The sequence below is a fragment of the Equus caballus genome, chromosome 15 (assembly GCF_041296265.1).
Source record: "Equus caballus isolate H_3958 breed thoroughbred chromosome 15, TB-T2T, whole genome shotgun sequence".
NCBI lineage: Eukaryota > Metazoa > Chordata > Mammalia > Perissodactyla > Equidae > Equus > Equus caballus.
Genome location: NC_091698.1, coordinates 95,386,024 through 95,399,509, shown reverse-complemented (window position 1 = coordinate 95,399,509; position 13,486 = coordinate 95,386,024). Strand labels below are relative to the sequence as shown.

At 45.7% G+C, this 13,486-nt stretch overlaps 1 protein-coding gene and 1 long non-coding RNA gene across 3 annotated transcripts; one reads left to right on the top strand and one right to left on the bottom strand.

Moving 5' to 3' along the window:
- Positions 1–1,698: 1,698 nt before the first annotated feature.
- Positions 1,699–6,417, bottom strand: LOC138917908 (uncharacterized). Its single transcript, XR_011426567.1, has 2 exons — positions 4,014–6,417; positions 1,699–2,139 (listed from the first exon to the last, which is right to left on the bottom strand). It is a non-coding gene; the product is annotated as an uncharacterized lncRNA (long non-coding RNA).
- Positions 6,418–6,562: 145 nt separating this feature from the next.
- On the top strand, positions 6,563–12,601 carry LRATD1 (LRAT domain containing 1). 2 transcript variants are annotated; one of them, XM_014731304.3, is made up of 2 exons: positions 6,563–6,979; positions 7,946–12,601. In XM_014731304.3, the coding sequence occupies exon 2, from the start codon at positions 7,982–7,984 to the stop codon at positions 8,864–8,866; it is 885 nt and encodes a 294-aa protein (XP_014586790.2). In that variant the 5' UTR covers positions 6,563–6,979; positions 7,946–7,981; the 3' UTR covers positions 8,867–12,601. The 2 variants fall into 2 exon arrangements, with proteins under 2 accessions (XP_014586790.2, XP_014586789.2); XM_014731303.3 differs by having other exon boundaries at positions 6,714–7,049.
- Positions 12,602–13,486: the final 885 nt, after the last annotated feature.

Sequence of the window (13,486 nt, the reverse complement as noted above, 5' to 3'; positions counted from 1 at the left end):
CAAGCCTCCATCAGGTTCAATACCAATGGATCACTGGTTCCCCTGGTGAGAGCCGTTCAGCGGGGTGGTGGGTGCAGAAGACAGCCTGAGGTGGGTTAGGATAACTTTTATTGACAAGTCTTTCAAGGTAGGAGTGTATCTCAAGGGAAGTGTATGTTTTTAATATGTGAAACTTAAAAGTGTTTACATGTAAATTGGGAAGAAGCTAGTGGAATAAGTAGGAAAAGATGGCACTCAGAGCACAGGGGATAGACTGCTCTTTGGCAGAATGGGGTCAGGAAAGGAACTGTAATAGGAGGAGATTCCAGAAGCAATACAAACAGCAAAGAAGTTATGCTTTGCAGAGACCAACCCAGATTTTCATCATCAATTAATCAATAGCTAAACAAAGATTTTATCATCTGACGCCAGAGAGTTTTCTTGTTCACTCAGGTTTCTCCTCTAATCACACCCTAAGAGCACAGTGGACTGGGGAACAACAGAAAAGAGAGAAAAATTCTCTGCCTCACAACTCTAATATGACCTTTTAAAAACGACTTGACTTGACACACCATTGAACACAAACAGATACGTTTACTGGCTTAGCATTTCCCACCAAGTCTAGAATGAGTCTCGCTTCTGTTAGAGATGGACCACAGCATGTCTGCAGAACATTATTCCAAGTATGTATTAAGTGCCTACTCTTCCAAGGCTATCACTGTGCCCAAGAGAATAGGAATAATTTCTTACATTTGAGTAGTGCTTGACCAGTGATTACTACGTTGCCTCTAGAATGCTTGGGGAGACTGTACAAAACGAAAATTCCTAGAGCCCCCCCCAAAAAAATGAAAATGAAAATTCCCAGAGCCAATCCTGAGATTAAGGTCCAATAAAGCTGGGAGAGAATCTGGGGATCTGTGTATTTATCAGGGTCCTTGATGATGCTAGAGAACCATTTGGAAACCCAATACTATATATTACATTGCAAACCTTCTGGAACATTGTCTAATTTAGTACATGTCTCAGTGTTGGAGCACTCAAATTGGGTAAAAGCTGAAACAAAAACAAATACTGACTGTTCAGTAAATAAAACAAGACCATTGTCATGCATGCATTGAGTCATGCAAGGTATATCTATTGAGTGCCCACTGCGAACCAAACTCCACGCATGGCAAAGGGACTATAGATTTGAACTGGATTTGGGGCTTTTCCTCAAATCATTCTTGGTCTTTTAAAGATGAAAGAGAAGAAAATCAGCCAATGATACCAGTTCAGTTTTGTTAAGTGTTTTGACACATCTGATGACCTATATATATAAACATATGGTGTATGGAAGCATAAAAGATGGTCTCAACTAGAATGAATGAGGAGACAGACATATGGGAGGGGCCGATGCTTGAAAGGGTTATAAATTCTGAGTAGAGGCTAGATGAGGAAGACAGGGGAAGACATTCTGGATGGAAGGAGAAGCCAGCAGCATCTGTATAATAGAGACCAGGCTTACACAGAGCTCAACCATCACTATTATGTGCAAGTGGACCCAGGCAAAAGGCATACACTCCCCCTAAAACCTGAAGACAAGACCACAGAAAGATTAATACTGAGCTGAGACATCTTTGCATAATCCACATTCAGAAATATATTAAACCCACAAGTGCTGAAGGTTTTGCCCAGGGAACATTCATGACTCTTTAACGGCAAAATGATAAGAAGTCATTAAAGTTACTTTAATAATACTTTAATAAATTACTTTAATCCAGTTATAGGAAGGCACTCAGAAAATGTGACAATATGGAAGCCAAACTTGGAAGAGGGCAGTTAAGAAGCAATGGAAAGGTAGCATGTCCATGCATGCAGAATGGTTAAGGGGAAGCAGGATGGCGGGATTCTCTTTAATCTCAGCTACAAGGAGTTTATCCTGCCATTTTTGCGGTCTAGAAAAAGTAGAAGGCAGGTAAGATATTTAGAGAGCCAGGTAAGTTAGTCACAAGAAGGCTAATGGGAATTTAAAGCAAAAACCAGTAAAGAGAAATGGGGTAGTAGCCAGAGGAGACACATGCATCCGTTGTTGATTTCTTTCAAATCTGGGTGATGTGCACATGCTGAGGGGCTGCAGGAATCCCATCCATGGAAAGTCAATCTTAACTGTGAGAACAGGCACTAAAAGAGAAAGGGAGGGAGATAGGATATTTGTTGTTCGGAGATAGTTCTAAAATAAAGGAGAGCACACCTACCAGGATAGGCTAACCACTGTAACAAATAGCCACAATATTTTTTGGTGGTTTGACCCATTAAGATTTATTTCTTCCTCACGTCACAGTCCAAAGCAGATTGTTTAAGAGGGGAAATCGTTCCTACACAGTCATTCAAGAACCCCAATCTCCTTCAATCTAGTGGCTCTTCTATCTTTTAGAGCCTTGGAGTTCTACCATGGACCCTACACATATGGCAAATGGGAAAAGAAAGGGCATGGAAGATCATGTTAATGGTTTCCGTTTCAGAGGCCAAGCCTGGCAGTGGCTTACTAAACTCCTACTCACATTCCATGGGCCAGACTCAGTCATAGGGTGCCTATCTAACAGCACGTCAGGCGGGGACATATAATTTAGCTGTGTGCCCAGAAGGAAAGGACATGGGGTTGGTGAAGCCATAGCACCGTCTCTGCCCCAGACGGGTACAGAGTGTGCTCTAGCAGAGATCAGGGTGGGTATGCTGACCGCCTAAGGCAGTCAAGGACAGGGAAAGGGACACTCGTTAATGACTAAATGATGAAGGAAGGCATGTGATAAAACAGGCAGTTCTCCTGAACAGCACTGGTGTATGTCTGAAATACATTTTGCTTAAAATTGTTGAATCAAAGAACCATAGGTTCAGATAGTAAAACTATAAAACATAAAATCATAAAGCTATTACAGGTGAAAGTAATCTAGATTCATCCATTCATTTGTTCTGTATGGATTTAACAAATATGTATTAGGTGCCTGCTATATGCCAGGTATTGCACTTGTAGGAGGAGATATAATGAGCAAACTGGACATGGATTCCTAACCTTGTTTATCGTAAAACCTGGAGGGAATACAGAAGATAAAATATGAAATTTCAATAGAACGTTATTATTTACCCTACCTCTAATTTTGTTGCAATCACAACAAGAAATGAGAGCCCTCTTACATTTACACATGCAAAGAGAAGCAGACATTTTTGTCTCTTGAGAGGCTACAGTCTTTCTGAGTCATACAAATCCCCTGCTAACTAAAGGAAAGTTTTCTTCCAGAAATTTCTGTAGGTTTTTGAAGTGTAAAAAAAAATAAGTCATACGATTAAAAGAAGAAAAACATTTTTAGCAAGAATGATGAAAAATAGTTGACAGAGAATGAACATTCCTTCTGAACCCCAACTTCACGGCCAATTTTAAAGGATGACAGTTTGAGCCAAGGACCTGGTCAGTAAAATCTGAGAGCAAGTCTTTCAGATGGTGCTAAAGAAGGAACCAAGAGGAAAAGAAGGAAGACAATACACAGATGACACCAAGAGAAAAGGTAGCATACACATAATTGACTCCTCATCAGCCTTCCCAGACTATTTTCCATACACATTCCTCACACCATGAAACATTCATTTAAAAACAATTCAAGGTACTGTGGGACACAGGACACGGTCGGCTCCAGGGCTCACACAGAGAAATCTGCACAGAGCTTTACTAATTAGTCTCGGGATAGACAGGGCTCTCACCACCTTAAGACAGAAGCAGGCCCACACCCCAGCCAGGGACAGTCTTGGACACCTCATCTAGAGCTACCTTTTGCCTGGGGCAAAGGAGAGACAGAACTGGACAGTTGTCATAACAAGTAGGACTTGGGACCCTCCCGCCTCTCCCACCAATGGTAACAATAGTAGGTAGCACTGGTTCAAAGCTCACTGTGTGCCAGGCATTGTGTTTCCACCCATGAGCTCACAAGTCAATGAGATAGACACTATTTTACCCACATTTTTCAGATACAGAAACTGATGGCCAGGAAAGTTAAGTAACTTACTCAAAGTTACCCAGATCAAAAATGTTGAAGTAGAATTCAGATCAGTTGGCTTCCAGAGTTTGTGCTTTTGATGACTTTATTTCCTCAGTGTGAAAGCAGGCAGGATGGGGTGAAAAATAACAGGCAAATAAAACAATTACCAAACAATATCTTGTGATGAAAAGAAAAGTTAGGTTTTCTAACATCGGCATCCTTCGAGTTGACTGGCCTGTTTCTTACTTTATTATCTTGGTAATTGCCAGAAGACTACAAAGAGTAGATGTATTTTGGTTAGTTTACTTTTAGGTCCTTTCCCAGGCCTCAGAACCAATGTGTTCTCTTCCTTATAGCTCAAGGCGGGGTGGGGGGTGGTTCTCAGGGCGTTTATTCTCCCTTGAGATTACTAAAGCAGTAAGCATTTTCTCCTGGCCGGGGGGATGGAATGGAAAGGAGATTCAAAAGTTGCATATTGATATTTTAAACTTTTGGCACCTTTCTCCCAGCCCTGACAATGTTTTATGTTAATTATCCTTTAGAATGTTGGGAAACTAAGCAAAGGACAGCCTGCTTCCTCTGTAATCTGGAGCAGGATGGCAACAGAACAGGTAGGACAGGACACAGCATTGCAAACAGATACCTTGTAAATGTTTGTGCACGAGTTTTGATCTTGGGACAGACAGAGGATTAAAAAGAAGAAGAAGGTTATTCAATGTCAAGTGCTGAGCTGCTTTCAGTGCGTCCCTCTCAGACACCAGTAATGAACTCTTCAGATCCTCGCTGCTAGAGATCCCTGAAGTCCAGTTTACAACCAGACCAATAACTCATTTCTTGATCTCTGGAGTCACTTGTTCAATTCTCTTGACTTCAGGGCCAAAATGAGTTGTTTATTATTTACAACAAGTATAAAAAAGGTCATCACAACCTGTGGTCAGTTCTAAGGTTGGCAACTTGCATTCTCATAACTTGCACATGGTCAATGGCCAAATTTCTGAAAAGATTTCTGTACATGAAGTTTATACAGATGGTCATTTTAAAACCATTTTTTTCTAGCAATTCTTACTAAGCATTTAATTTGATAAATCACTGTATTTGGAAGCTGTGGGATATATAGAGACCTTCAGAAAGCAAACGAACTGGAGACTTTGCAATTTGAAAATATTTAGGCAGAATCATCTACCCCAAAAATAAGGGTTTCACAATATGCATCAATCCTCATGTAACCTTGGGCCAATCAGCTAACTTCTCTGGGACACTAGTTTTCTCACCTTATGAAACACCATTTTATTCATTCAACAAACAGTATAGCCTGGTTAAAGACAGCCCTAGAGCCATAGACCCTGGAGAGATCGCTGGCACTGGTATTGGGGCCTCAGTTTCCTCATTTATTGGAATGGGGATATTCGTGAAGCCCCTCCAGAGGCAGGAAGATTAACTCATTCACTTAAACCTCTTAGCATAGTGCCTGGCCGCTTGTAAGTGGTCAACACATGTCGACTGTTTTCATTTTTATTACTGCTGATGAAGCCTGTTGTGCACCCAGCGCTGTGAAAGAGACCCAGAATACAAAGTGGTGTGGAGCACAAGCCAATCCTCAAGGTGTTCACTTCGTAAAGAGGGAGAAAGTCAACAGAGTATTCTAATAAAATGGGGTCAGAGCTCTGAGTTTGTACCAGCCCTTAGAAGGGCCCAGTAATAAAGGGGACGTACCCAAGGCTCCCTGGGGAAAGCGAGTAGGCCTCACAGACCAGCTGCTGGAGCCCAGGCTTGAAAGCAGAGCCGGGGGTCTAAGAATTCTTTAAGGCTTAATGTTAGAAGCTTTTTAAATTGTTGCTCTTGAATTTCACACGTATGAAAGTCATCTTTCGGCTTCCAATATCCAGAGCACATTCGTTCATTAACTTTTCATGCAGAAATGCAGTCATTAATTAGTGTGGCACATGCTTCTCCCACAAAACCAAACAAAAATCCCTTAGCAAAGGCTGTTCCAGGGCTTGGAAAACACTATGATGTCCTATTGTCAGCATTTGTGATGCCCTCCTTTCATAGACAGAAAATTGGAGGCTAAAACCATAGGTCCACTAAGCGAAAAGTCTGGGCAAGGCTCAGACTTTTCAGTAGCTGTTGCCACTGCGATCGTTTTAAACCGGGCACCAGCACTGGGTCAGCAGTTTCAGACACCGTCAGAGAGGAGCCCAACGTCGCAGGCGCATTTTCAAAGGCGTCCGTAACCCCGCAGGAAAAGGTCTGTGGCTGGAGGACCAGCCCAGGGGCCGTCGGGAACCGAAACTCCCGGGGCCCCAGAAGGGTCCCAGGTGCCCGCCTCCGACGATGTCACTCCTGTCCCCGGGCCGCCCGCAGTGGCTGGGATGCTCTGGGGTTTCTTCTCCACCCTCAAACTCAGCTTCATTGCTGGAGCGTGTACCCCCTGAACACAGAATACAGGCAGACGGCGCTCTCAGCTACGAGCTGCGGGGAGGAGCTGGCGGGCGCCGTGCAGAAACGCCGCGCCCCGGCGCGCTCCCGGCCGGCGCTCACACCTCCGCTCCCGGGGGCGGCGCGCGGCCGGGTGCGCGGGGGCAGGGCGGGGCGGGGCGGAGCGCGCGCTGGAGACCCGCCCCCGCTCCCCTCCCCCTCTGGCGGAGATTGACGGGGCCTGGGCACGCGTCCCAACCAATGAGCGCGTCCCGGGGCGGGCCCTGGAACCCGCTGCTCCGGCTACTTAGAGTCTCAGGCTGGGCTGTGGGAAACCAGGAGCGAGTCGGGACTGCCCAGGTGGAGCCGAAGCCCCAGCCAGCACGGACCCGCAGGCGCACGGGCACCGCGCCAGGCACCGCACCGCACCGCACCGCACCGTTCCGCGCGGGGCAGAGTGGAGCCGCAGCCCCCCGCGCCGCCCAGGACCCACTCGCCACTACCGCCTCCGCAGCACCCATGGGGACCAGGAGACTTTAAAGGAGTTTGGGGTTTCGAGAGCAGGGAAATCACGGGTACGGAGAGGCGGCTTTCTTTGCCCTGGAAACGTTTTGTCTTCGTCTGATTGTTTGGACCCTGTGCCGGGTAGGAGGGAGAGGGGTGTTTTGGCTGAAAGTGGACCTCCCTACACAACCCACACCGGCACACATACACCGCACTGACTTCCCCCATCCTTCCCTTGCCTCTTTGTTAGATTATTTCAGACAGAGCAACCTCGCCCTGGCGCAGCCCGATCGGCTCTCCGGGGGAGAAGGCAAGAGAAGTAAAGAGCAGAGTGCACCTGCCTGCGTGGGCAGGTGTGCCCGGGTGCGTGGGTGTACGTGCACTAGCGAGCGTGCAAGCATGGACTGGAATTGTGTACGAATGTGGGAGTCTGAGTGTGTCGTCGCGAAGGTTTGTCATTGTGTCTGTATGTGACATTACCACACCAGTGTACCCGCCTGTCAGTGTCTGGACTCCAAGTGTGCAAAATTTTGCTGGTGTCAAGTGAGTGCCTGCGAATGTGTCCGATTGTCATTGTACAAGGCACTGTCAGGGAAGCAGTGCGACCTAGTGCAAAACTGAGAGGTGGGAGAAGGTGGGGACAGAAATGTGAGGACAGCTTGCTCCGAGCTCTGGGGCCTTGGGCGCCCCTTCTCCCTTCCAACCTACCCCTCTGCCCTTTCCTAAGTGTCCGTCTCCCACGCTGCCACAACCCGCGCTGTCCTCCCACTGGGACCCCGTACGCCCTTCAGCCTGGCTGCCTTTTCTCTTGTGGGAGTTGGACCGGGTTCTCGGACGGGGTCCGAGGCTGTGTGGTGGCGCCTGATCCTGGTTTCTTTGCCCAGCCTGCCCCTGGGGATGCACGGGAGGCTTGGCTGGCGCTAGTCACTCCAGTATGGGCGCGTGGGCGGGCGGGCAGGTCCCAGGGGCACTGCACGTCCTCGGGAGGCGCAGCCCGACTCTGATGCTGTCTCTGCCTCTCGACTGTGCTTCCGCAGATCCCAGCTCCTGGCCCTCACCTCGCCGCGTCATTGATGGGCAACCAACTGGACCGCATCACCCACCTCAACTACAGCGAGTTGCCCACAGGGGACCCGTCGGGGATCGAGAAGGACGAACTACGGGTCGGGGTCGCCTACTTCTTCTCGGATGAGGAGGAGGACCTGGACGAACGCGGCCAGCCCGACAAATTTGGCGTGAAGGCCCCCCCGGGCTGCAGTCCCTGCCCAGAGAGCCCCAGCCGCCACCACCACCACCACCACCTGCTGCACCAGCTGGTCCTCAACGAAACTCAGTTCTCCGCCTTTCGGGGCCAGGAATGCATCTTTTCCAAAGTGAGCGGCGGCCCTCAGGGCGCCGACCTGAGCGTCTACGCGGTCAGCGCGCTGCCCGCGCTCTGCGAGCCCGGCGACCTGCTGGAGCTGCTGTGGCTGCAGCCCGCGCCGGAGCCGCCCGCGCCCGCCCGGCACTGGGCCGTCTACGTGGGCGGTGGGCAGATCATCCACCTGCACCAAGGCGAGATTCGCCAGGACAGCCTGTACGAGGCGGGCGCGGCAAACGTGGGCCGGGTGGTGAATAGCTGGTACCGCTACCGCCCGCTGGTGGCCGAGCTGGTGGTGCAGAACGCCTGCGGCCACCTGGGCCTCAAGAGCGAGGAGATCTGCTGGACGAACTCGGAGAGCTTCGCCGCCTGGTGCCGCTTTGGAAAGCGGGAGTTCAAGGCGGGAGGGGAGGTGCCGGCCGGCACGCAGCCCCCGCAGCAGCAGTACTATCTCAAGGTGCACCTGGCTGAGAACAAGGTGCACACAGCCAGGTTTCACAGCCTGGAAGACCTCATCCGCGAGAAGCGCCGGATCGACGCCACCGGCAGCCTGCGAGTGCTCCAGGAGCTCACCGACCTCGTGGACGACAAGGAGTAGTCTCGAGGGGGGCCTCCTGCCCCTCCTGTCTTCCCGCGCCCCGCTCCCTTCCCCGCACCCGGGCTTCCGGCCGGCGACTCACGAGCCCTGTCCCCGTCCGCCACGGGCGGCCGGTGCCCAGGCTGCGCCCTCGCACCCCTCCAGCAAGTGGCAGGAAGTCTCAGGAACTGGCCCCGGGACGGAAAGGGCAGCTGTGCGCGCCTGGCCGAGACTCCCCGTAGTGGTGATGGTGTTGGGAAGCACAGCGTGCGGTTTTCCCTTTAGTTTAAGGGGAAAACGGAGAATAGGCTGAGGGGAGCAGGGACGTGGCCTCCCCCGAGAGTCACCGGTGAGTGACTATCACCCGATCTACTAGAAAGGGACCATCACCTCCCCAAACGCACGCAGACAGACCGGTCGGAGGTCAGAATTGATCTTTTCAGGGCACAGTTCACCTCCTGTATGGATGTGTCCCAAGATTGCAGGATTTCCAAGAAATCCAGCCTGTCCCTGATGCACTTGTGAATAATTCCACAAGCAAGCACTTCGGGACTCTGAGTTATCCCGAGCCTGCCCGGGACTTTTCCAGCTCTCCAGCCCCGATCTCCTGACATTGTATTCCAGGCTCCTGGCTAAGCTAGTTAGTGTTTGCTTCCTATTCTTTCCATCGAGGGAAGCGAACGCCACCCCCCACCCGCATTTGCCTCTGAGCCTCCCTCGCTGGCAGGAGGGAAGCCTTCCCGGTCCCGGGAGGAAAATGGCGCAGCTACTTTGGCTAGGAGAGCCGGCCCCGCCCCCGGCAAGCAGAAGGTTCGCCCGGTGTCTGGGAATTTGAATTTGTGGAGAAAGGCGCTTGTTGTTCTTAACCCTAGATTGCTTCCCTCTTTGGGCTGCATTTCCAAAATAGTCCTATTTTTAAAGGGGTTGGCAGGAGAGGGAGGGGGAAGACATGGCAACATTCCAGAAACCAGCATTATTAACAACACCATAGCCAGTATATTTAGTTTAGCTCTTCCTAACATAGAAATCTTAAAAGGTGGGGGAAGTGGAAATAAAGTTTTAAAAATGAGAGAGCAGTTTTCCAACTATGTCAACAAAGCCTATCGTGTTGATGTTTTTATTGACCATTTTAGCAACATGCTAATAAAATTTCAAATTGAAATTTTTATTTTCATGGCTTTAATCCATGATGGTTTAAATACTGGGGGCCATTAAGAGTGGATTTAGCTAAGAGCTTAGCTAACATTGCCTTTTTGCTCTATTTTTCTCAAATCTTAGGAGACTTCTGTTTTTGAATATTGTAGTTAATTTTTTGGCTTGAAATGGCAGCCCTAGTAATGGTGGAGTTGTTAATCAATGTGTATATTGTACTGAATTTCTGTCATTTAATGGGTTTACTGCTTTGGTGGAAATTGCTAGCAGGTTCCATGATGTTTCTTTTCTCCATGTTGTATACCATTACACTCCTCATTTGCATTTCTATTTTTCTTCCTCTCCTCTTGATCTCCTTAAAAAAGAATCAAGAGTTGGTGGCTTTCCCCTCCTCTTTAGCCAGTCCCACAACTCTTTCCTGAAAACCAGAAAGGACTTTAGACAAACCCGTGTTTTTCAAAAAATTAAGGCTGTTTGGAACCCCTTCCCTGGGCAAGGATTTACCAACTTCTCTCCCTGTGCAGCAGCCCCAACCTGACTGACTGTTACTTGATTCAGTGTGTGTTAGACACCTACAGCATCTGTGTCCCCTCCAAGGGAATTTGTCGAATAATGGTGTTTAGCTAATTGTTGAAGCAATTGCATACTGACAGCTGTGATTTAGTTGGACAGCAAATATTATGGCCAAAGCCAGTTTCTTGGCATTTCAAAAATAATGCAATAAAAACTAGTCGAGGTTAGCTGAGACTGGAAATGCCTTTTTCATGGTAAATGATTCATTTCTGTTTTGTTATTTTGATTTTCATGCTGGATTCATTCTCTGATCTTGAATCAAAAGGTCGGATCAATGAAATATGAACTAGAGTATTTTTCTTAAGCCTATTGAGTGATTTATTTTTTAAAAAATGTTTAAATGCATATGCTTTTCTTTCAGCACATACAATGGCAAAACTTTTGTAATAACTCACTTACCTTTGCATGCGTGGAGAACTGAAAGTCATTTATTTCCCTAACTTAGTCCTCTTTCAGATAACAGATGGCAGGTCATAAACTGAAATTCTTGATTGTATCTACACACTCCAGATCCTGCCCTGTGTCCTCCTGCTGTATCTTGGCTCTCTGCTGTATTAAACAACATCCTAAGCACTTGTTCCCACGGGACTCCTTCTTGACGTTTTGTCTTCCACCTGTCACTCAGAGGGTGGGACTTCAGCAAAAGAAATGAATCAGTCTATCATACCTAATACTAAGATTTATTTCCTCTGATGGCACATAATCTGATTTTTTTCTTACTAAGAGGGTCACTATAACAGAGGAATGGCTTATCAGCTTTATACTTGCCAAGACTAGACTGTCAATAAAAATACGAGTTTGGCAGCGAAAGTAGCGTTCATTACTATGTTGGCCTATAAAGGATTAGGTTGATGATAATACTTCTACAAACTCACAGGAATAAAACAGTGGTTACAAAGGAAACTTGGAAAGTTTGTAAGGTTTCTTATATTCCTGTTGAAATAATCATTTATTATCTGTTGATCAATGCTAATAATAACCAGTGGCAGAAAACTTCTAATCATACCTTTATTCTGAAAAATGTGTATATTTCTAGGGTATTATGAACAATTTGAGTGAAAACCAAGCAGATGGATGTTCCCTTTGAAGATGGCATGGGCACACTTGATTTTTATTATGAGTGAATATAATATCTCTGGATTTTATCCGAGTTATAGAAATTAAGCCAAAAGGCTCTTAGCATTTTACTAGAGGTCAGGAATTTAGTTTTGGTTTTAGTATCCTCAAGAGAATGGAGTTTCATAGTAGCTTTCATGATAGTGAGTGTGGCTAAGTTGGAGGCTGGTTCTTTCCTCTATTCCAGATAGAGGAAAACTACTCTTACTCCTCCATTCTTGTTCCACTTTCAGAGGGAGATTCTGAAAAGCAAACTATTTAAAAAAAAAAAAAAAAAAGGGTGAATATTTTTACTCCAAGGAGTGCTTCGCTACGCATTTTGTTGTTTAAAAAACCCCAAAAACTGGGGAGAAAGAAGGCTGGGCGTACATTAAACAAAATCAGCCCAGAAACACTGTTATTCCCAAAGTGTATTCCTTTATTAAGAAAAAAAAAATCCTGTGGAAGTTACATGTATTGCACTTATTTGTAAAAGAAAATTAAAAGTATATCAATGAGCCAAATAGATAGATATATCAAGTTCCTCAATATTGAAAAACTTTTAATCCTTGTCATGACTGCCATTTTATTAAATGAAAGGGTAATATATATTCGCTTGTAGTTAGAAAACACTTGTGCCAGATTAGAACATCAAATGCAATGATGTTACATGATTTTAGTAGATTTTCAAAATTTTGATGATTTTTTCTCTCTTGGGTCGTGTTTCTTTGGTAAATACTTTTGTTTGAATAATGATTTCTTTTTTCAGAAAAGCATGCTATTGGTGTTTACAAAATATCGAATTACCTGAATAATCAGTATCCTAACAGCCTTCAAACATTACTTTATTGATTAATTATGTTTTGTGTGTGCTTTCAACATTCCTAAGAATCCAATGTCTTAGTCATCTAATAAATGGAGTAGGGTCAACTTTCAGTGAAATTAATACTAATTGCACAAACATAATTGAGCAACCTAATTTCCTTTTGTCCAAATGCATATCTTCAAAGCTTTCTGCTTTCTCTTTTTTAAACAAATGGAGAGAATCTAGTTAGGTCTGCCTTTCAGAGATGATTTGCCACATGCGTAAAGGGTCTGCAGGTGAAAATTACAGGCTTTCAGGCTTCTTGAAACGTTAAGAACTGTGTTTAGACAATGGTTTAGACAATGGTCTGAGACCCACCTTGATATTTTTTTGTTGACAATTACTAGCTATTGGCAGTATATATATATGTATGTATACTGTATATATACAGTATACATACATACACATACATATGTGTACATATATATCATTTCTACCTAGAGGTAGAAATTGTGATTTCATTCAGAGAGATATACAGATATAGACATGCATACATACAGATTATTTAAAAACAAATTAGAGAGTGACTTGAGACCTACAAAAACAGGAGGAAAAGTTCTAGGGGTTAAAATAGGGAATGAGTATCCAGGACAGCAAAGCAGCTACACCTCAAACTAAGCATAAACAAAAAGAAGAAAATGTGGGCGGTGCAGTCAGTTTTAGTCTCACCTTTAGAAGAATACGTTCCTTGTTTCTCTAACTAAAGAGACATATGATTCAAAAGGAAAGCTGCAAAGATTAAGAAGTAATTGAAAAATAAGATGCAAGATGAAGTGGGGAGGTTATGAGATGATAAAATAAGCTAATAAGCTTTGCAACGGGATACCTATTCTCTATTCTAACTGAGACGATAAAGCTGAGATCCTGTTTTCCAACCATTTAATGATTTATAAAATCTCCTTGATTTCATAACTCATTGGTTGTGTGTTTACCTGATTTGAACTTGAGATATGAGC